The following is a 24,250-nucleotide window of genomic DNA, read 5'->3' on the forward strand; positions in this document are numbered from 1 at the left end:
CAATCGGACCTAATCAAACTGACAAACTTTTTGCACAGCAAGGGAAACAATTAAAAAAAAAAAAAGACAACCTACGGAATGGGAGAGAATAGTTGCAAATGAGGCAACCGACAAGGGCTTAATCTCCAATATATACAAACAACTCACATGACTGAACAGGAAAAAACAACAACAACAACAACAGGCAATCCAATTGAAAAAGGGTCAGAAGACCTAAAAGATATTTCTCCAAAGAAGACATACGGATGGCCAGCAGACACGTGAAAAAAATGCTTGATATCACTAATTATTAGAGAAATGCAAATCAAAACTACAATGAGATACCTACCACCTCACACCAGTCGGAATGGCTATCATTAATATGTCTACAAATAATAAATGCCGGAGAGGGTGTGGAGAAAGGGTACCCTCCTATACTGTTGGTAGGCCTGTAAATTGGTACTACAATCACTATGGAAAACAGTGTAGGGGTACCTCAGAAAATTAAATATAGAACTACCATTTGATCCAGCAGTGCCACTCCTGGGCATATATCCAGATAAAACTTGCATTCAAAAAGACACGTGCACCCCTATATGTTCATTGCAGCACTATTCACAATAGCCAAGACATGGAAACAACCTAAATGTCCAACAACAGATGAATAGAGTAAGAAGATGTGGTACATATACACAATGGAATTCTACTCAGCCATAAAAAAGAACAAAATAGTGCCATTTTTAGCAACATGGATGGAACTAGAGATTCTCATACTAAGTGAAGCAAGTCAGAAAGAGAAAGACAAATGCCATATGATTTCACTTATGTCTGGAGTCTAATATATGGCACAAATGAACCTATCTACAGAACAGAAACAAACTCATGGACACAGAGAACAGACTTGTGGTTGCCAAGAGGGCGGGGGAGGGACTGGGATGGACTGGGAGTTTGGGGTTAGTAGATGCAAACTATTGCATTTGGAATGGATAAACACTGAGGTCCTGCTGTATAGCACAGGGAAGTATATCAAATCACTTGTGATGGAAGATGATGGAAGATATTTTGATAAAAAGAATGTGTGTGTGTGTGTGTGTGTGTGTGTGTGTGTGTGTGTGCGCGTGTGCGTGTGTGTATAATATAAAATGTATAACTGGGGCACTTTGCTGTACAGCAGAAACTAACAGAACATTGCAAATCAACTATAACAAAAAATAGAAAAAATAAAGTGCATGCGTCAAAACTCCATTTATATTCCAGCTCGTTACATATATGAGTCATGGTGTCTCCTCCGAATCACCTCAGGTACATTCAGTTAAACACCTAAAGCCATTTCCCACCGAATCAGGTTTACTCAAGTGTCTTCATTTACTGTCAGTGACTATTTTAACCAAATGCAATTAACGTAGTCTAACTAAATGTAGTATAATACATGTAACCAAATTAAGTCTAACAAGAATTACTTTTTGTCTGTTATAAAAATGCTGCTTTTGTTGGTAGTCAGCTATATAGTGGTAACATAAATTGGCTTTCTCATGATGTGTAAGCAGAAATATAGAGGATCAGTTAGCTCCTTATCATCACATCATCCTTAGAAACCACCGGCACTTCCACCTCTGACTCACGTGCCTGCTTTCTCATACCAGGGCACTGGTGAATTCAATGCCATGTTTTCCATGTGCCCTTAGACTCTGCCCATTCTGTCTGCGGTCACCCCTACTCGAACCACATACCCCTTCGATGGTCAATTCAAACTTCGGGAATAATTCTCATTGTTGCAAACTCCTAGGAATTTCGCTTTATGGATAATTGACCAAAGCACTTTCTTTTTTTCTTTGTTTTTTGATCTTCCTTCCTTCCTTCCTTCCCTTCCTTCCTTCTCTTCCTTTCTTTCTTTTTCTTTCTTTCTATGTTCCTTCCTTCCCTTCCTCCTTCCTTCTGTTCATTCTTTCTTTCTTCCCTTTCTCCCTCCCTCCATTTCTTTCTTTTTCTTCCTTTCTTCCTTCCCTTCTTTATTTCTTTCCCTTCCTTTCTTTCTTCCTTCCTTCCTTCCTTCCTTCCTTCCTTTCTTTCTTTCTTTCTTTCTTTCTTTCTTTCTTTCTTTCTTTCTTTCTTTCTTTCTTTCTTTCTTTCTCTCTCTCTCTTTCTTTCCTTCCTTCCTTCCTTATTCCTTCTTTCGCTTTCTCCCTCCCTCCCTTCATTCTCTCTTCATTTGTAATATTACTCTAAGAACCTACCAAGTTTGCAACCACATTGCAACTACAAAGGATACATACAGTGAGGCACCAAACACAAATTTCCTGACATTAGTATAGGCTTCATCTTTTACAAATTACTCTTTCTCCTCATGTCAGTATTAACTAAATCTCAGGAGATTTTCTCAGAGAATTCCCCAAACCATACTAGAAAAGATTTTGTCTTAATAACACAGAGTTCTATATCTTTACTTCTTCAAAACTTATGATAAGAGTTAAGCAAGACTGACAAGAAAGATCAGTAATCTAAGGAAAATACTCTCAGGTCGAAAAGCATCAGCTGAGCATCATGACCATGAAAACAAACTGTATGCCATGGAATGATTTTCCTCACCTCAAAAAGCATAGGTTCCAACCCAGGACCATGGAATAATTTTCCATTTCTTTACATCTTCTTTAATTTCCTTGATTAATGTTTTATAGTTCTCTGCATATAAGTCTTTCACCTCCTTGGTCAGGTTTATTCCCAGGTATTTGATTTTTTGGGGTGCAATTTAAAGGGTATTATATTTTTGTATTCCTTTTCTAATATTTCATTGTTAGCATACAGAAATGTGACTGATTTCTGAATGTTAATCTTATATCCTGCTACTTTGCTGAATTTGTTCATCAGTTCAAGCAGTTTTTGGGTTTAGTCCTTATGGTTTTCTATACATAGTGTCATGTCATCCGCATACAATGACAAAAAACCAAGCAGGAGGCATCTCTCTCCCAGATTTCAGGCAATATTACAAAGCCACAGTCATCAAGACACTGTGGTACTGGTGCCAAAACAGACAAATAGACCAACAGAATAGAGAACCCAGAAATAAACCCAGACAACTATGGTTGATTAATCTTTGACAAAGGAGGCAAGAACATAAAATGGGAAAAAGAAAGTCTATTCAGCAAGCATTTCTGGGAAACCTGGACAGCTGCATGCAAATCAATGAAACTAGAACACACCCTCATACCATGCACCAAAATAAACTCAAAATGGCTGAAAGACTTAAATATAAGACAAGACACCATCCAATTCCTGGAAGGGAACATAGGCAAAACATTCTCTCACATCAACCTTATGAATATTTTCTCAGGTCAGTCTCCCAAAGCACCAGAAATAAAAGCAAAAATAAACCAATGGGACCTAATCAAACTGACAAGTTTTGCACAGCAAAGGAAACCAAAAAGCAAACAAAAAGACCCCTTCCAGAATGGGAGAAAATAGTTTCAAAATGATGCAACTGACAAGGGCTTAATCTCTAGAATATACAAACAACTTCTACAACTCAACAGCAAAAAAGTCAACAACTCAATGGAAAAATGGTCAAAAGACCTGAATAGACATTTCTCCAAGGAAGATGTACAGATGGCCAACAAGTACATGAAAAATGCTGAACATCTCTGATTATTAGAGAAATGCAAATCAAAACTACCACGAGATACCACCTCACACCAGTCAGAATGGCCATCATTAATAAGTTCACAGATAACAAATGCTGGAGGGGGTGTGGAGAAAAGGGAACCCTCTTGTACTGCTGGTGGGAATGCAAGCTGGTACAACCACTATGGATAACAGCATGGAAGTACCTCAGAAATCTATACATAGATAGAACTACCATATGACCTAGCAATCCCACTCTTGGGCATATATCTGGACAAAACTTTCCTCAAAAAAGACACATGAACCCGCATGTTCACTGCAGTTCTATTCACAACAGCCAAGCCATGGAAACAACCCAAATGTCCATTGACAGATGATTGGATTCGGAAGAAGTGGTATATATACACAATGGAACACTACTCAGCCATAAAAAAGAATGACATAATGCCATTTGCAGCACCATGGATGGAACTAGAGACTCTAGTACTGAGTGAAGTGAGTCAGAAAGACAAAGACAAATACCATATGATATCACTTAGATCTGGAATTTAATATAAGGCACAAATGAGCCTTTCCACAGAAATGAAAATCATGGAATTATAGAATAGATTTGTGATTGCCTAGGGGGAGGGGGAGGGGGAGGGAGTGGGTGGTTGGGAAGCTGATGGTTAACAGATGCAGACTATTGCCTTTGGAATGGATAAGCAGTGAGATCCTGCTGTGTAGCACTGGAACTATGTCTAGTCACTTATGATGGAGCATGATAATGTGTGAAAATAGAATGTGTACGTTTATGTGTAACTGGGTCACCATGCTGCACAGTAGAAAAAAAAATTGTAATGGGGAAATAACTATTAAAAAAAAAGCACAGGTGACATTACTCTGTAATAGTGGTTGATTTATTCATCAATTCATACAGTGAGAAGGAAATAATGAGAATCTATTATGTGTTTGAAATCACAACCCTGAGGTATCAAGAAGGATAAATGTTGCAGATATCATGTTATATATTCATCCAATCTCTTCTTTTTGTCATTGTCACAAGGACATTTTTCAAATTTATGGAGACTTTGATGAAACCTTGTGGTTAAGTTTTTCTGAGCAATAGAATGAGTACTTAAGTACTATATGCATCTTCCAGATCTGAACCATAAAATCTGAAACATCCCACAGACATGTTTTCTTCTCTTTTTTGAATACATCTGAATAACAAGGATACAGTGGCAAGCTCCAAAACCTAGCGAATCAAGTCCCTATATCAAGGATGCTGGGTCTCAGAATCACTACATGGTTCATGCATTGGACCATGATGTGAGTGACCCTAATGGAAAGCAAACCTTATCTGGCAGATAAAAGTATAAGACGACGCTGATATCCCCACCTTCTGCTATACACACCCTGCATAATCCCCAGGACTGTAAATATGATGGATTTTGCTTTCATCATTAGGCCATGCTAGATGGCAGAACTGAATTTAAGAAAAGAGTATTAGGAGTTTTCATGTGGCGCAATGGGTTAAGTATATGGAGTTGTTACTGCAGCATCCTGGATTGCTGCTGGGGCACAGATTCAATCCTAGGCCTAGGAACTTCCACTTACCACGAGTGTGGCAAAAAAAAAAAGAGAGAAAAGTATATTATCTGGATGGTCCTGACCTGATCAACGAAGTCCTTTAAATCTTGATCTAGAGGTCAGAGACAGGGTATTCAGAGACTGGAAGCATGAGGAGGTTTTGACACATTGGTGCTGGCTTGATTATGAAGTGGTCTAAGTGGCAAGGGAAGTGAGTCACCACTAAGAGCTGAGATGGCTGACAGTCAACAAGGAAATGGGGAATCTCAAGCCTACAGCCAGAGGAACTGAATTCAAACAACACAACCAATAGAATGCATTTGGAAGTGTATTTCCCTCCAGATGCTCCAAAGAGTATGAAGTTTATTGGCACACTGATACCAGAATTGGAGTAACTTGAGTTTGGGCTACAGAACTTTGAGTAATTTGATATATAGCAATAAAAACCAATGTAAGAATATGTTATGATTAATATTGAAAGGAAGGAAGGGAGGAAGGATGGAAGGAAAAAAGAAAAAGAAAGGAAATAAGGAAGGATGCAGGGAAGAGAGAAGGGAGGAGGGAGGAAAGGAAGGAAGAAAAGAAAAGAAATGAAGGAAGGAGAGAAGGGAGGGGAGGAGAAGGGAGGGGGGAAAGGATGGAAGGAAGAAAGAAAGGAAGGGAAAGAAATAAAGAAGGGAAGGAAGAAAGGAAGAAAAAGAAAGAAATGGAGGGAGGGAGAAAGGGAAGAAAGAAAGAAAGAATGAACAGAAGGAAGGAGGAAGGGAAGGAAGGAACATAGAAAGAAAGTAAGAAAAAGAAAGAAAGGAAGAGAAGGAAGGAAGGGAAGGAAGGAAGGAAGGAAGATCAAAAAACAAAGAAAAAAAGAAAGTGCTTTGGTCAATTATCCATAAAGCGAAATTCCTAGGAGTTTGCAACAATGAGAATTATTCCCGAAGTTTGAATTGACCATCGAAGGGGTATGTGGTTCGAGTAGGGGTGACCGCAGACAGAATGGGCAGAGTCTAAGGGCACATGGAAAACATGGCATTGAATTCACCAGTGCCCTGGTATGAGAAAGCAGGCACGTGAGTCAGAGGTGGAAGTGCCGGTGGTTTCTAAGGATGATGTGATGATAAGGAGCTAACTGATCCTCTATATTTCTGCTTACACATCATGAGAAAGCCAATTTATGTTACCACTATATAGCTGACTACCAACAAAAGCAGCATTTTTATAACAGACAAAAAGTAATTCTTGTTAGACTTAATTTGGTTACATGTATTATACTACATTTAGTTAGACTACGTTAATTGCATTTGGTTAAAATAGTCACTGACAGTAAATGAAGACACTTGAGTAAACCTGATTCGGTGGGAAATGGCTTTAGGTGTTTAACTGAATGTACCTGAGGTGATTCGGAGGAGACACCATGACTCATATATGTAACGAGCTGGAATATAAATGGAGTTTTGACGCATGCACTTTATTTTTTCTATTTTTTGTTATAGTTGATTTGCAATGTTCTGTTAGTTTCTGCTGTACAGCAAAGTGCCCCAGTTATACATTTTATATTATACACACACGCACACGCGCACACACACACACACACACACACACACACACACACACATTCTTTTTATCAAAATATCTTCCATCATCTTCCATCACAAGTGATTTGATATACTTCCCTGTGCTATACAGCAGGACCTCAGTGTTTATCCATTCCAAATGCAATAGTTTGCATCTACTAACCCCAAACTCCCAGTCCATCCCAGTCCCTCCCCCGCCCTCTTGGCAACCACAAGTCTGTTCTCTGTGTCCATGAGTTTGTTTCTGTTCTGTAGATAGGTTCATTTGTGCCATATATTAGACTCCAGACATAAGTGAAATCATATGGCATTTGTCTTTCTCTTTCTGACTTGCTTCACTTAGTATGAGAATCTCTAGTTCCATCCATGTTGCTAAAAATGGCACTATTTTGTTCTTTTTTATGGCTGAGTAGAATTCCATTGTGTATATGTACCACATCTTCTTACTCTATTCATCTGTTGTTGGACATTTAGGTTGTTTCCATGTCTTGGCTATTGTGAATAGTGCTGCAATGAACATATAGGGGTGCACGTGTCTTTTTGAATGCAAGTTTTATCTGGATATATGCCCAGGAGTGGCACTGCTGGATCAAATGGTAGTTCTATATTTAATTTTCTGAGGTACCCCTACACTGTTTTCCATAGTGATTGTAGTACCAATTTACAGGCCTACCAACAGTATAGGAGGGTACCCTTTCTCCACACCCTCTCCGGCATTTATTATTTGTAGACATATTAATGATAGCCATTCCGACTGGTGTGAGGTGGTAGGTATCTCATTGTAGTTTTGATTTGCATTTCTCTAATAATTAGTGATATCAAGCATTTTTTTCACGTGTCTGCTGGCCATCCGTATGTCTTCTTTGGAGAAATATCTTTTAGGTCTTCTGACCCTTTTTCAATTGGATTGCCTGTTGTTGTTGTTGTTGTTTTTTCCTGTTCAGTCATGTGAGTTGTTTGTATATATTGGAGATTAAGCCCTTGTCGGTTGCCTCATTTGCAACTATTCTCTCCCATTCCGTAGGTTGTCTTTTTTTTTTTTTAATTGTTTCCCTTGCTGTGCAAAAAGTTTGTCAGTTTGATTAGGTCCGATTGATTTAGTTTTGGTTTTATTTCTATTGCCTTAGGAGGCTGACCTAAGAAAACATTTGCCTATGTTCTCTTCTAGGAGTTTTATGGTGTCATGTCTTATGTTTTTTAAGCCATTTTGAGTTTATTTTCATGTATGGTGTGAGGGTGTGTTCTAGTTTCATTGATTTACGTGCAGCTGTCCAGTTTTCCCAGCACCACTTGCTGAAGAGACTGTCTTTTTCGCATTTTATCCCATTGTTATTTTACTTTTGTACAGAAACTTCACGTTTTCAAATGGAAAAAAGTGTATACAAACCCCACTTGTTGGGCTAGCAAGTGCCTCCTCCTCAGGGAGGTGGGCAGGGCTTTTCTGTCCTGGACCAACTGGCTCACGTTTGGGGCAGGGAAGAGAGATGCAGGACACACAACGTACAATGTGCAACATCACTCTTTATTATGAAAATAAACAGCAATCATGAGTGGGTAAAATACACAGACTACCTGACCCTTCAGGTGGCTATGTTACCTGGCTTACAAGGTAACTTTGCCTTCTTGGTCGGCCAGGCCTCCAGCCCCAGTCATGGGCGTGGCCTGAGGCTGGGAAAAGAGAAACAAAGATGATGTGGATGAAGACAAAGATGATGTCCAAGGGCTCCTTTTAGGGGATTTCTTTGAAAGCCTCCTCTGGTATCTTGCCCTCGGTCTGGAGGGAAGAAGTCGGAATGTCAGAAGAGCCAGCTCCCTGGCCCCCAGCCTCCACCTCCTTGTCCTCCCCAAAGGCCCAGAGAGGGAGTTCCCTCTTTAACCTACTTGATCCCCAGACCTCACCTTGAGTATACTGAAGACTTGCCCAGCTCTGGTGTAGTTCCACTCATTGTCCTGAAGGCACCTGCAGTGGGAGAAGAACAGATGATCTCCACTGGTATCACAGTACAGACACACTGACCTGTAATGCCACCACTAAATTTATGCCACCTTCTTGCTGGGACACATGTACCACTATGATGAGCACCATGTGTCATGACGAAGAGAGGCTCAGAGAAAACCAAACCATCTATCACTAGCATTCATGCCCACTGGAATTCAAGGCAGAAAAGTAGATCTGTGCAGAACGACAAGGGAATTTTTTTTTATAAATTATACACAGACAGACAGACAGACAGACACACACACACACACACACACACACACACACACACACACACACACTGATCAAGAAAGATGTTCAAGAAAAGAACAAAGGAAAAATTTTAAAATACAAGTTTCTGGTCTCCATCTTCTCTGGAGAAACATCTATTCCGGTTCTTTCCCCACTTGAAAAAACCGGGTTGTTTGCCTTTTTACTGTTGAGTTGCAAGGGTTGTCATATAGTCTTGTCAGGCATGCTATTTGCAAATATTTTCTCTCCCCCCCCCCCTTTTTCCTTTTAGAATGCACAGGTGTGGCATATGGAAGTTGGCAGGTTCCCAGGTTAGGGGTTGAAACGGAGCTGCAGCTGCCAGCCACAGCCACAGCCAGAGTAACACAGGATCCAAGCTGCTTCTGCAACCTACGCCACAGCTCAGAGCAACACTGGATCCTTAATCCACTGAGTGAGGCCAGGGATCAAACCCACATCCTCATGGATCCTAGTCGGGTTCGTTTCTGCTGATCCACAAACGGGAACTCCTTCTCCCATTCTGTTGGTGGGTTTTTCACCTTATTGACAGTGTGCACTGATGCTCAAAAGCTTTTAATTTTGGTGATGTCAACAATTCACCTATTTTTTCCCCTTTGGTTGCCTGTGCTTTTGGTGTCAATATGTAAGAGATGGTTGCATAATTCATGAAGACTTGCACCTATGATTTCTTCCAAGATTTTTATAGTCTTAGCTCTTACTTTTAGATCTTTGATCCATTTTCAGTACATGGTACGTGAGTCAGGGGACAAAATTCATTGGTTTGCATGTGTGTATCTGGGTGTCCCAGCACCACTGGTTGAAAAGACTACTATTTCCCCATCAGATTTTTTTCTGTACTCTGTCTGGTTGATAATCGATTGACCATAAATGTGAGGGTTTATTTGTGAACTCTCAGTTCTATTCCACTGATTCATACCCTGTCCACATGCCAGTACTGCACAGTTTTGATTACTGTGGCTCTGTAGCACGTTTTGAAATTAGGAAGTGTGAGTTCTCTAACTTTGTTCTTCTCTCTCCAGACTGCTTTGGTTCACTTCCACATGAAGTTGAGGATAACCTTGTCAGTTTCTGCGAAGAAGGATTCTGATGGAGACCACATTGAATCTAGTTTGCTCTGGATAGTACTGCCATCTTAATCATAGTAAGTCCTCCAACCCGTGAAAATGGAGTGTTTTTGCATTCGTTTAGGTCCTCTTTACTTTTTCCAACAATGTTTTACAGGTTCCAGAGTATCAATATGAGTATGCGATTTGTGCTTCTTTTGTATCAAAGTGTTTCACTCTTTTGATACTATGGTAACTGGGCTTCCCTTTTCTTAATTTCATGTTTGGGTTGCTCATTGCAAGTATGCAGAAATACAAATGAGTTCTGTCTTTTTAGGGCCGCACCTGTGGCATATGGAGGTTCCCAGGCTAGGGGTCGAATCAGAGCTGTAGCTGCCGGCCCACACCACAGCCACAGCCACAGACACAGCAACACCGGATCCAAGCCGCGTCATCTGCAACCTACACCACAGCTCACAGCAACACTGGATCCTTAACCCACCGAGCAAGGCCAGGGATCAAACTTGTGTCCTCATGGATACTTGTTGGGTTTGTTAACCACTGAGCCATGATGGGAACTCCACAGATGAGTTTTGTACATTGGTCTTGTATCCTGCAACCTTGGTGAACTTGGTTTTTAGTTCTAGTGTTTTTTTGTTTGTTTGTTTTTTTCCCCTTTCTGTTGTGGATTCTTTCGGATGTTCCATATATAAGAGACTGTCACTGAACATTATTTTATCTTAAAACCCTTTACATTTATTATAGTATGATCCCTTTTTCATGGGTCACTTTGTGCTTTTGGAAGCAAAATATCCAGAAAGTTACTTTTCCAAATCCCCTGAGAGTTTCCATGATCCACTCCCCCTGCCGTTCCAACCCATCCCCATTTCCATGCACACCCAGCACTCACTTCTGAGACCACTCGAGTTTCATCCCAGATTGGGTAGAGAAAGCCTGCACCATTTCCTGCAGCTCCTGGGAGAGGGTGCATACAGAGCTGGCAGAGGCTGTAGGCACTGGGATGAAGAAGGCCGCACTCTGAGTTTCACTGGGGCTGGCTTCCCTCACAAACAGCTCGTCGTTCACGATGCAAAGACTGGAGGAAAAATGGGCCCTCAGACGGGTGGAAGGATGGATCAGCCTGCACCTGCAATGATGATCCTGCTCCCACTGCCCGCCAGGAACCAGATTCCATCCATACCCCTCCTGCATCGGTCCTCCAGGCTCCCTGACGGCTGCCTCTGCCCCTCCCACAGAGCCCACTTTGGAGACTGTCTACCAGCTTCACTAGATGGTAGATTCTGCATTTACCCTTTACAATAGCCCAGGGAGTGGACAGTCTGATCCCCATTTTCAGAGGAAGTCACTGAGCTACAGAGAGGGCATGTGACTTGACCAAGGTCACACAGCACGTGAATGTTGGGTCAAGGAGAGAACCCATGTTCCGATTCCAGAGCCCAGGCTCTTCTTCACCACTAGGCTAGACTGCTCCTCGGAGTTACGGGCTGGGGTTTCCACAATATGGAGAAAACCTAAGGTCTGCACCTCCACAGTCCCACCCGGAGCCCAGGCTGAGATGGGTGTTCCCACCCACAACACAGCACTCACCTGGAAGAGGTGGCAGGGGTAGTGATGAAGGTTCGGGTGAAGGCACGAACACAGCCCCGAGACTGGCCTTCCACTGCAACGACAAACAACAGGACCCTTTAGAGCCCCATGTGTTTTACACATGCGCCCATGGGGTCCCCAGTCAGGGTCTGACTTGACACTCAGGCTGAGGGGACACCTGTTCATGAGCGCGCAGGGTGTTGGGAAGGGGAGGGCAACTGTAGGAGCAGTCTGCTCCAGTGACAGGGCCCCACGACCACCACTCCACAAGTCCACGGGATGCATGTTCCACAGCTGCCCAAGAGGTGGACATTACCACCCCACTTTGCAGAGGAGGAAACTGGGGTTTAAGCAATGGCCCAAGTTCCCAGACTAAGGATCTGGGATGAGAGCCATCAAAGCCCACGACCTGGGTCCCCAACACCCAGTGCGTGCAGGGCGGAGGGCATGACCGCAGGCCACACCTGGGTTGTCTGTGGGAGGAGTGAAGGCTGGAGAACCCAGAGGGGGCGGGAAGGGAGGCAGGGGTCAGGGAGCTGGGAGAGTTCTGAGAGGGAGCCCCACCATGGGGAGGGCTCACTGGGGCCTCTGGGGAGGCGGCTACACACCTACCTTCCTTGAACACCCCGTTGATGGAGAAGCAGAGCATCGTTTCCTGAAAGGGAAGAGCCCGGGTGCTCAGTCACCACCTAAACCTCCCGCCTGCAGTGGCTTCCTGGCCCTGCCCTAGGGAGGAAACCCACGCTCACCGTCTGGAACCACATGTCCACCACGAAGGAGCTGAGGTCATGCTGAGTTTTGGGCAACACACAGAGGGAGGTCACAATGTCACCTTTTGTGTGCTTCAGCAGCTGGACCCTCAGATCTGTAGGGGGAGGGGAAGCAAGCGAAGGTCATGGCTGCCCCACATGCCCTGGGTCAAAGGACTGACCCCTCACGGTCCCCTTTCCAGCCCAGTTTTCCTGTCCTCCACTCACGGGGGTCCTTGAGCTTCTTCATATTCCTGTTTTCCTCCAGGTACTCGTACAAGCTGCTTCTAGGAGAAAAGGGGGGACAGGATGTGGGGGTGTGGCCAGTGTGGGGGTTTGCAGGAGCTGACCTGTGTCTGCTGGGGAGCCCCATGGCCTGCCAGCCCAGGAGCAGAGTGTGAGCTGGGATACTCACGGGTCTGGGTCCTCAGGGTGGAAGGGAATGGTCAGAGAGAAGCAGGCCTCATTGTGATAAGCACCCAGGAGACGCCGCCTGTCTCCATAGTCATGGATCAAGTAATACCTGTGCAGGAGCAAGGAGGATGGTCCATCCTTGTGGGCTGGACCTCAGAGGAGACCTGAAACCTCCCAGAAGCAGTGCTGCACATGGGTGGCCTCGCTTGTGCTGGACCTCCCCTTCCTCAGATTCCCAGGGAAACTCACTGCCGCAGGAATTGCAGAATTAGACTCTTCAGCTCATTGGATCCTTTATAGCTTTCCTGGAATCCAAAGACATTTCAGGTGACACAGTTGATAAAACCTCCCTTGCAAATACCCCAAATGTTGTTTGATCCTCTTCCTCACCTTGCAGGGCTTTAGCACATAGGGAGCATCATTGTCAACGATACTTGGTGACAGTAACTCCTGACCGTCCTGGAGAGGGGAAGAGGAAGTCAGCAGTGGAGACCGGGGAGCTGGCCCAGGATGAGCGGGGGCGGGGGGGAAGATGCCCCCCAGAGGGTGAGTTCAGAGGTCAGATGTCAAAGGGCCCCGGAAATTCATTCCATGGACAAGCTTACAGTGGGTGTCTTGATCATGAGGTCTCAAGGAGGGAAGCATCTACTGTTATATGCAAATTGTGTGTGTGTGTGTGTGTGTGTGTGTGTTTACGGATATTTTTCCAGCGAGTATACCCATGTCTATTTCAGAAGTCCTTCTGCCCTAAAATGGTTAAGGGTCCGATGCAAACATGTAATGTAGGCAAGACCCACCGGGCTTGAGGGCAGGTGCAAAGGTCACCTATGTAAGTGAGACACAATGATGAACACAGGCACTTACCAGGCGTAACAACTTGGGGAAGCATTCTCTGATGGCACTGTCCAAAACCAAAAATAGAAAGACGTGATGGACAGATCAGGGTTATGAAGCCTCTCTCCCTCTGTCTCTCCCTCTTTCTCTCCTTCCTCTCCTTCCCCCCTGGGGGCTCCCCCGAGACTGCCCTGACTCCCTTCTCCAGGGCCACAAGAAGCAGCATGTCAATCCCATGCTCCAGGCCTTCCTTCCCCCCTTCCTCCCTCCAGGTCCCCACTGAAGGCTGTGGAGAGAAGAGGGAAGGGGGTGGGAGCCCAGGGCTCGGCCACCTCACTGGGGGTCCAGGATTCCGCCAGGACCAGGACACCCCCAGGGATGGCCCAGGATGCTTGGGCAGGGAGCTGAGTGAGCCAGGGCTCAGGAGGCAGGGAGGGAAATGGAGGGGATGAAGACAGAAAGGGAGGGAAGGGAGGGGAAGAGATGAGAGAGACGCAGGGGCATAGAGACAAGGCTGAGACAGAAAGCTAAGCAAAGAGAAGGGGAAGAAGCTCTCCCATGGTGGTGGGGGTGGGTGAGGGAAGAAGACAGAAGAAAGAGGAAAGAAATCTCTCCTGCTGCAGCCCCTGGAATGGCCCAGGCACCCAGAATAGGAAGGGAAAATATGCACATGTTGACCTGGGGCCCCACTGGTCCCGGCTGAACCTTTCTCACCTGCGCGAGCTCAGTCTGACCTGGGCATGGGAAACGGAGTAGCCTCGGGGGCAGACCTTCCCCAGGAGGAGTAAAGGGTCAGTTCCCAGCTCAGTATGGGGCTGAGGGTCTCTGGTCCCCTCTTATGATCGCCGTCTTCCCTCCCGATGGCCCCTGCACCTGTCTTAGTTGGTTCTTTACCCGAGGAATCATACCTGTCTCAGGCTACCCAGGGCTCCTCTGAAGGACCAGACAGGATGATATGATGTGTGGATGGGGGAGGGGCAAGAGCTCAGGGAGGCCTGTGCTTCTGTCTCCTCCACCGCCCTTGCTCTCTGCCTTCCACTCCTGCCTCGGGAAGCCCTCTGCTCACTGGCGGTGGCCCACCTCTGGCCCCTTGACTCAAAGAACCTTGCTTTCTCCCAAGAAGGTCAAGCTCTTACCACTGGGCTGGAGGAACGGATGTCATGACAAGAGCTGCCCGGGACCTCAGCCCTCAGCTTGGGGCAGGCAAGCCCCCATGTCAACCCGGGGTGGAAGGGGGTATCCTTTCGGAGGAAGGGAAAGAGGGCCCCTCTCAGATCGGGGGAGGGAAGCCCCATCTCAGCACAGAGTAGGAAGGCCTGTCTCAGCTTGAGGCCCTGGGCTGGAGGACCCTTCTCAGTCCAGGGCACCAGCATCTGGCACAAGGCCAGTCACTCCTTGTGCTGGGGAGGTGAGGGAGCCCTGCTTCCTGGAGCACACTCTCGGGAGGACGTGGTAGAGAATGCTGGGGGCAGAGTCGGGAAACAGATCCCAGAGCATCTGAGGAGGTGAGAGGTCAGAGCAAGGAAACTGCTCACAGGTGAGGGACACAGAGAGAGCAGAAGGTGGGGCCCGTGACCCTTCCAGAGGACGAGGCTCGTAGCCTTCTGCATACATGCATTCTCAGGGGGCAGTTCATGCTCCCAGGGGCAAAAGGTCCCCAGGAAGGGTGACAATGGTTCTCACCAACCTTACGTAGGTGGATTGGTCTGGGAAGGTGCTACACAGAGGGTTCCCTTGCAGCCACAGCTCCTCAAGCTTCAGCCCTTTCATCTTGCTCAACTCCCAGGCTGACTTCAGCTGAGAATTACGTGGAGGAAATTGGACAAGGAATCCCAGGGAAAGAGAGACATCCGGATCCCTGCAACCCCAGCCCCCACCCTCCCCCACGGGTCCCCTCACCTTCCCCTCATCACCACTCCGATGGCCACCACCCCCACTCTCGACTCAACTTTGACCTGGCTCCCTCTTCTCACCTCATTTTTGGAGAGGTTCAGAATCTTGACCATGGGGACCATCTGTATAATGTCAGACAGGCCATCCAGCCGGTACAGTTTGTTGCTACTCAGGTTCAAGGACAACAGCTTTGGGGGAGGAAGAGTTAGAGTGATGGATACCTCCTAGGGCCTGGGCGACCAACCTCCCTCCACCCCACCCCCTCCACACCCTGCCTTAAATGCAGCCCGGGGCTGACAGACTCACCTCGGGGAAATTCTTTTTGATGACCTGCAGGGTGGCAGACATGCAGTTTCTTCGATTCAGAATTATATCAATATCATGGCCCGTTAAGTCTTCAGGGAGGAGAGGGGGTGGGACTCAGAAGGTCGAGTGGGGTCCGGGGCCAGCAGCAACCCCTCCCCATGTCACCATCCCTAAGTCTCCCTCCAGGAAGACCCCTCTGCCCTCACCCGCCCTAGATCAACTGCTGCCAGCCACACCTGGGTCATAGCGGAGCCTCTGGAGGTCAAGAGCTTGCTGGGAAATGTTATAGCGTTTGTGCAAGGTCAGCTGCAGACAGAGATGGAGAGAGCTGCACTGAGACTGTGGTGGGGACAAGGGAAACTGGGGGCAAGGGGAACAAGGGTCTGGAGGAAGAAGAGGTGGGTCTGAGTGTTGGCACACAGCACGCCTTGAGTCTGCATTACCTTTAGCTGCTCCATTTCTCCTGGCTTCAACTTATCGTGCACCGAGTAGGGAACAACATCAGAGGGGTTGACAATGATAGGTATCTGGAGGAGGGAAAGGTTGGGTAAGCACCAGGAACTCTAGTTCCAGAGGAGACGGCCAGCCCCTGGCCTGTCCTCCTGTTCCAGGATGAGGTACAGGTAATGCCCTTGACACACACCTTTCGGTTGTCCTTGTCACAAATCTCATAGCTGACATCCTTCAATGCAGAGGCAGTGCTAGCATCCTGGACAAAGAACCGAGCCTGGTTTTTCACGCAGTGAAACTGCAGGAGGCAGAGGCAACAAGAAGTTTGGAGGACAAAGCCTTCTGGTCAGCGGGCTCCCCCCACTTCCCTGTGCCCACACATCTGGTTCCGCCATCCTCTCTTACATCCACTGGAGTGAAAGGAACACTGCAACGGCTCTGTATCGAGTCCATTAGCCATGTCTTGTCATACTTTCTCCCGTGGGGAATCTGAGGGTGATAAGAAAGGATAGGACAGAGGAGAGACGGCATGGAATGAAGGCTGGAGAACAGACCCAACCCAATACTCTTTTCCAACCTTCTGCTAAGCTTGGAAGGGCTTCTGGCAATGATTTCTTATGTTTTTGCCCATGTGGATTTCTTTACACACACTCCCTCTCCCTTTGAAAGCTCTCTTCTGGGAGCAGGGGGTGGGGCGCTTCAGGAATATGGGTTTATCAGATACAAACAGCTATACATACAACAGATAAACAACAAGGATCTGCTGTACAGCACAGGGAGTTACGGCCAGTCTCGTAATAACCTATCATGGAGTATAATCTTCAAAAAATAAAGGAGTTCCGGTCATGGCGCAGTGGAAACGAATCCGACTAGGAACCATGAGGTTTCGGGTTTGATCCCTGGCCTTGCTCAGTGGGTCAAGGATCTGGCATTGCCGTGAGCTGTGGTGTAGGTCACAGACGTGGCTTGGATCTGGCGTTGCTGTGGCTATGGCGCAGGCCGGCAGTTCTAGCTCCGACTGGACCCCTAGTCTGGGAACCTCCATATGCCATGGGTGCGGCCCTAAAAAAAAAAAAAAAAAAAAAAAAAAAAAAAAAAAAGGCAAAAAGCAAATAAACAAACAAAAAATAAGACACACACACACAGAACAAATTACAACCGAATCACTATACTGTACACCAGAAACTAACACAGTGTTGTAAACCAACTGTACTTCAATAGAAAGAAAAGGAAAGCCTTCCTCCAAATAAAGCAACATAATGTGTTTAATGTGGTCTTCCTTGTACAGGGTTCCAGAACGTCCTCTCCAATGCAGACCTGGCCAAGCTACTCACCGTGACCTTGAACCAGCTCGACAGGGTTCTGTCTTGTGTGTTCTTCCCCTTTTCTCTCTCCAGAAGTTTTCTATCTCTCCACACAGTAATATGGATGTGGCCCTCACTGTGCCATCTTACTCTCCTCTTGTCACCTCGGGCGGTATAGGGAGAGCTGCAGGGGGAACATGGAGAGAAGAAGGGCGAGTGCCCATCAGTGCTCAGAAAGTCTTTTACACACCTTTGCCTCTTTGACACCAGGACTACAATGATGATTTCTCAACCACTGGTCCACTTCTAGCATGCTTCGTCTTTCCAGGGCAAGGAGGAGAAGAGGTCCATGGAGAATGGCAGAGCTGCACAATCCCAGGGGCTGCCGCGCACACACCCTGCTGCCCGGTCACTTACTCTCTTCCTTTGGGGTCCTCCTGGACATCCATCATCATCACATTTCCATCCTCCTCCTGGAGCCCTGAAGGCTGAGGCTCATATCCACCGTGTTCATAACGAGGGCTCCTCTTGCTCAGACTATGTGGGGAAGAACTCCAACCTTCACTTCTTTCTTGAGATGAACTACCCGCATCGTCATAGTCTGTAAAAGGGGAACGAACAGACAAGCGTGAAGACACGTCAGTGGCCCACTCACCTTGTACCCTGTCCTGGGCTAAGAGGATGGTAGGGTAAGCAAAGCACCAACCTGCCCTAAGGGACCCATCCCACACACCCCAGAAAGGAATCCCTTCTGCCTGTCCAGGTAGGAGGGCCTTCTCTGACTGATGGCACTAGCAGGGGAGGAGCACGGGAGGAGGAGGAAGGGGGAGGGGGAGAAAGGGGACGAGGGGGAGAGGAAAACTGTGTCGAACCTTTGAAAACAAGAGAGCGGGATTTATAATGAACAGAGGCGTGTGCGTCCCTGGGTTAGACTGGACCCCAGCCACATGCCAGGAAGGTGCCTGAATCTCATCTTCCCTCAGGGCTTTCTAACCACCACACCAATCCCTGGGAGGCGACCTCTCTCTCATGCCTCCCAAACCCAACCAGCCACCAGACTGATTCCACTACCAATCAGCAAGCTCAACTTCCTCTGTCAGGGCAGCGCGAGCTTTAAAGTCAGGTGGGACCCATGTAGCAGCCTTCTCAACTGTCCCCCTCCCTCCAGCCCTGCTCTCTACAGTACTCCGTTTGAAGTGGCCAGAGTGACCTCTCTTGAGGGCCAGCCTGAAATGCCCTTCGGCTCAGGAGGTGACTCCTTCTAAGCTCAGTTCTTCCATAACTAGGCCCTGAATGACAACCGGCATGATGTGTCTACTACCTGACATGCTGAATGACAACCAGCATGTGTCAACTACCACTTCCAGGTGTTTGGGGATTCTTCACTCTGCTTTCTGTTACTGATTTCTAGTTTGATTCCATCATGGCCAGAGAACACACTGTGGGTGACTGAACTTACTGAGGTTTGTTTGAGGGTCCCAGAGATGGTCTGACTTGTTTGGTGAATGTTACACAGACCCTCAGGCGAAAAATCCTATGCTGCTGTCACTGTGTAGCTTGTCCTATTTGTCATGCAGATCCTGTCAGTGTAATGTGTTATTCAGAACTCCTATATCCTTGGAGACTTCTCTCTAGTAATTCCATCACTTGCTGAGAGGCAGGGTGGGGAGGTGTTGAAGGCCCCAACTCTAATTATGGACCTGGCCGTCTCTCCTTTCAGCTCCATCTGTTTCTGCTTTGTGTACCTTGAGGCTCTGCTGCCTGGTGCACACACATTGAGGATCATTGTGTCTCCCCAGTGGCCTGATCCTTTTGTCATGTTCTAAGGCCTTTTTGGTCTCTTATTCTTTACTCTGACCTCTCCTTTTTGGATTACTGAAGCCACAGGTATGCTTAGCAAGTGTCGTGGTTATACCTCACCCGGTAGCCACCCTTAGGAGTTGCGTTGCCATTCACGCGTCCACCCACAAACTGTCCCCACCAACATATCTAATTCACCACGTGAAAAGCTTTGGAAGCTATTTTGGCAGCTGCAGAAATAAGATGGTGTCAATGACCTCTCCCATAGGTGGATTCACTAACGGTATTTTATTTTGACCACATTCCACTGAAACCGTGAACCAGCAGATAGGCCTACTAGTGGTTGGGGAGGCGGGAGTGGGGGTGGTGGGGGGGAGGGATGATTGTGGTAACTGCACTGCGGGAAACCGGCTTCCTTTGGGTTCTAGCACTTTGGGTTCTCTAGGTTTGTGTGTTGTACATTTTGTACATTAACGATTCCATGCTGTCGCAGGGCATGGCACGCTTATGAGCAGAAATTCTCCCACTCACTGCCGATCACTCCTCCATGTAGTGATTACGACCTGGGCTCTCATTAAGTCCTCTGGGGAGTCACTGCCTTCACTGTGTGGCCCGCTGTCAGGACACTCCCGCTACTCACAACCTCTGGGACCTGCCCTGAGCGGCACTGGAAGTGACATTCAACTCGGCGAGAGAGCACTCGACCCCCAAATGCCACTTCTTCAGTCTCTAAAACTTGGAGGTGGCCTGGAGGGCTCTCTTTCTCCCAAGCTCCAAATCCAACTGGTCAGGAAATTCCCTTGCCCCCCCCCCCCCAAAGTATGTCCAGAATCCCGAGCCACTTCTCACCACCCCTGTCGCTACCACCCTGGCCAAGACACCAACATCTACCTCCTGGATTCTATGACCATCCCACTCGCCCCTCTGCTGTTCATCCTGGCTCCCCTACCTGGCTGTTTTCAACTCAGCAGCAAAGCAGAAGTCAAATAATTTCATTCCTTTACTCAGCACCACAAAACAATGGTTTGAATCTCATCAACATGTTAAGAAGCCACGAGTGCACAATGATACTAGTCAACCATAACAACAACAAAGAGGAACCTGACTGGTGATCTTTGGGAAACGCCAGGAAACCGACTCGTTTTCATGAAAATCTATCAATAAAAGGAAAAAAAATCAAATATTAAAGGAAGGAGTAAGGGCACGTGGTCAACATATGGTGTATAGGCAGAGGCAGAGTCATTTCGAGGACCAACATTACGTCAGAAATACCATGGCCGAGGGGAAAGCGGCAAACTGAGCTAACAGCTCCAGCGGTCCCCAGGCTGACCAACTAAGTCGGGTACCTAAACAGGGCCAGAGCTCCCCCTCATCAAGGTGATTCAGACACAAGCAACCTCAGGCATCACCTTGTTTTGGGAATCTCCCAGGAGAGTGGGCATGTGATCAAAAGCCACAAAGGACCATCACACACACGTGCCCACTCACACACACACACACACACACACACACACACACACACCCAGTGGATGCAGGCACAGGCACACATGCATTCACTTACTGAACACTTGCATGTCAGTGTGATCCCTGTCTCACAGTCCTGCTGCCACAATCAACGGTGATCACAAGAATATCATAAAGCAACTAGTGCCTCCCACTCAGGCTGCCTGAGTTGCCTCTCAGGCTCCACCATGGATTAGCTGATCCGCCCAGGAAGAAATAGCCATTAGAATCCTTTATGACATCACATGCGTGTTCCTATGGCTCCTTCCTGTGCCACTTTGGAATCCTGTCGACATCACCGCCATGCCACTAGGCGTCTGGCACCTGCATCCCCGCTACGGTAAGGAAGGAACAGGGCGATTAGGAACCAGTGCTTGCCCAGCAGCAACCAACAAGTGCTCAGTGTTGGGAACTCTCACTAGACTTATTTGACCTCCATGCAGAAACCCCATGACGACTGTATCCAAGGTCACGAATATGAGGGGCACAGGGGTCTGATACATTTCCCAGGATTCTCAGACGAGTCAGTGTCCCCACCTATCGGTCCATCTCCGCATCCTAAGTGGTCCCCCAGCTTACTGGTACTGGTTCTCTTTCCACGGTGAGCTTTCAGCAATCAGGGGCAGACTTCTGTGATTACACCTGGGATGATGTTTTGTGACCAGGACCTAGTCCCTCCTGCTTGGGCGGGTCCAGGTGCCTCTTCGCAAAGCCTGCAGAGAGCTCTGCTTTGAACCTGATGGAGAAATCTTTTTGGATCACAGGGTTTGTACATTAGCAGTCCTCTGGGGCTGGCAATGTCCAGCACAGAACTAACAACGAATTAATATTCGCTAAAAGAATGTGTATAATGGAGATTTGGGATCGTCAACAAAGCCACATTTGAGAATCCACACGTCTCAGCCATTTCTACCCACACCTACCTATTTCGGAAAGGAACAAGAACAACAACAACAACAAAAAACTGCGCTGCAGAACTGTCTCACAACTTGCCTGCAAAACTAGCCTGTGTTGAATCTTGCTTTTGCAAAACAAATATTTTTCACTAGCGTACAGTTAGAAATAGAGCCAAGCCCCTCCCTGTTGATTAGCGCTAGAAGTATGGCTTTTCTGATCACAGGAAGGAGGCGTTGGTAAACAAGTGGTGACAGAAACAAGGAGACGCTTGCCTTGAATCCAGCAGACATAGCTTCTTCGTGGATGTCTGGTGTGTGTGGGGGGAAGAGTTCTGGACCTGCAGTTATATCTGTGGGTGCTCGGCTTTGTGACAGACAGTAAGCACGGCCACAGTCTCAGAGCAGGGGAGGAGTGTGTGTGCGTGTGCATGGGCATATGTTAATGCTGTGCATTCTAAGCTTTTGTAATTAGGTTACAGATACACGTGTTCCAAATCATGTTGGTGAGTGCGTAGCCACCAAAACTGGATCCTCCTCTACATTTTCTGCATCCCACGGTATTACACATGCCCAGTGTTTGCCGCTTGCCCTTAGTCTTGGTATGCTTTTTTTTTTTTTTCACTGATTTTTTTCGTATTTGTCTTTGATTTTTTTAATTATGAAAGTAATAGAGTTCTCTGTACCGAAGGAATCTAACAAAAAACCTAAAAACAACAACAAAAGAACAATACCCATGGGTTGGCCAGGGTTATAGCGCATCCCCTGCAGTGGAGGCCAAAGGACCCAGTGGAGCACAGCTTGGGCTTGGGCTTCAGAGGAGGTCCAGATTTGAGTCCCTGCTCTTTGGCTTCCCAGAAGAACCACACAAACACTTTCGAACGTGAGACATAGTGTCCTAGGGACAGTTGGTGATAGTTATAGCAATATACATTTTTGCTAACAGCATAGGAGAGCCCGATTTAAGCATATAACATGCTTAAACCATTTCAAAGTCATTCTGACCCCGACATTTCACATTTTGAATTCATCACACAAAGTATCTCCTACCTAATGACATACCTACAGTTACATGGCTGTGCTTCAAGGCTCTTTGGCGCAGAAGGACAATGGCACCAAAGAGAGGGTGCTATCATCAGAAGAGGAGTAGCAAGGCCCATCCTTGGAATCAAGGATAAATGGAAAAGAAGGGACGTGAGTACCTGACCCACAGAGTGAAACGGCCAAGGGATGGGTGTATGGGTCACAAAGATGAGAGTGAGCACTGGGAAGAGAATGAACCACAAATGGCAACAAGCTCTGAGGGCTGAATTCGCCCTGGCCATTTGCTCTCCTCCCCCCCCCCCCCCCCCCCGCACTGGAAACCTTCCTTTCTCTCCACGTGTAGTTTGTCTGTCTCTGTTACTTTGCCTTCAACTGGAACACCAGTGAAACAGTTCCCACACTGTCTGAGAAAGGAGAGACCGTACAGGGGAACAGCATGCAACCACGGGCCTCTTGGACTAAAGGCTGGAGTGCAGGGCTTCTTGCTTCCAGACACCACACTCGTCATCGCCCATCCAACTTTGTGTGAGTCCCATCCCAGTGCTCATTTCAGTCCGAACACAGAGCCGCTCACACATTGCTGATTCTGGGCAAAGGCTCTGAGGTCAGATCGACCGGGGTTGGAAAATGGTGCTAAATGATGGTCAAAGGCAAGTGACTGTGACCTTATGGTGACTCAGTTCCTTGCATCCCACACACCACCCCACCCCCTGCCAAACTGAAGGTAGTAGGAGTTTCTGCCTCATGAGGTAATTGTGAGAACTGAATTGGTATATATGAAGATACACGGAAAGCTTCTGGAGAAATGCCTGTGACCGATGAGCCCCACAAGTAAGTTAGCTATTACTCAGTCATGTACTTAATAAACCCCTGGTGTTTAGTAAGGGCTGAATGTGTGTTAGCGGCATCTGTTGTTCCAAAAAGGAAAATGGATGGCTGTGTGGGCACAGGCTACAGTGTCAGCTACTCAGCTATCTTAGAAAGGGGCCATAGTAAAACAGGGCAGCCCTGGTGGGAAATAATCTGACATACTATCTAAGGGAACCAAAATGAAAACTTCAGAGGCTGAAACAGGCATGTGGAAGGATTAAGTCTGTGGGGGGTGGGCTTAAGTCCCCCTTTCCAATCTCTAGGCAAAAAAAAAAGCATCATTATTCAAAAAATAGTTTAGGCTTAAGTGGTAGGCTACAAAAAGCAACACAGAATATTCTTTGACACCACGTGATACAATGTGAAAAAAAAAGTCCAGATATAAAACTGTATGACACAGTATGGTTCCACCAAAGAAGATATGAATGAATGTTTATGTTGTTACGTGTAAATATAAACACTAAAAAGTCAAGATAAGGCAACCCGTGAGGATGTCAACCATGTTTCTAAATGAGTGGCTGGAAGGCACAAGAGTTACACGTTCGGATTTA

The 24,250-nt window shown here is 46.8% G+C and overlaps 1 protein-coding gene across 1 annotated transcript; it reads right to left on the minus strand.

Moving 5' to 3' along the window:
* Positions 1 to 8,240: 8,240 nt before the first annotated feature.
* Positions 8,241 to 21,125, minus strand: LOC146394719 (nuclear RNA export factor 2-like). The gene is made up of 21 exons (XM_085007866.1): positions 20,951 to 21,125; positions 18,007 to 18,190; positions 17,620 to 17,773; positions 16,691 to 16,774; positions 16,479 to 16,583; positions 16,279 to 16,362; positions 16,072 to 16,141; positions 15,836 to 15,924; positions 15,610 to 15,717; positions 15,324 to 15,433; positions 13,667 to 13,703; positions 13,193 to 13,261; positions 13,052 to 13,107; positions 12,804 to 12,911; positions 12,617 to 12,675; positions 12,389 to 12,504; positions 12,252 to 12,294; positions 11,640 to 11,712; positions 10,942 to 11,127; positions 8,637 to 8,697; positions 8,241 to 8,511 (listed from the first exon to the last, which is right to left on the minus strand). The coding sequence occupies exons 1-21, from the start codon at positions 20,961 to 20,963 to the stop codon at positions 8,467 to 8,469; spliced, it is 1,854 nt and encodes a 617-aa protein (XP_084863992.1). The 5' UTR covers positions 20,964 to 21,125; the 3' UTR covers positions 8,241 to 8,466.
* Between the last annotated feature and the right edge of the window lie 3,125 nt (positions 21,126 to 24,250).

This window comes from Sus scrofa, chromosome X, assembly GCF_054392235.1.
Source record: "Sus scrofa isolate SSC_HxYL_T2T_F1_AM1 chromosome X, Sscrofa_HxYL_maternal_Yorkshire_Landrace_v2.0, whole genome shotgun sequence".
NCBI lineage: Eukaryota > Metazoa > Chordata > Mammalia > Artiodactyla > Suidae > Sus > Sus scrofa.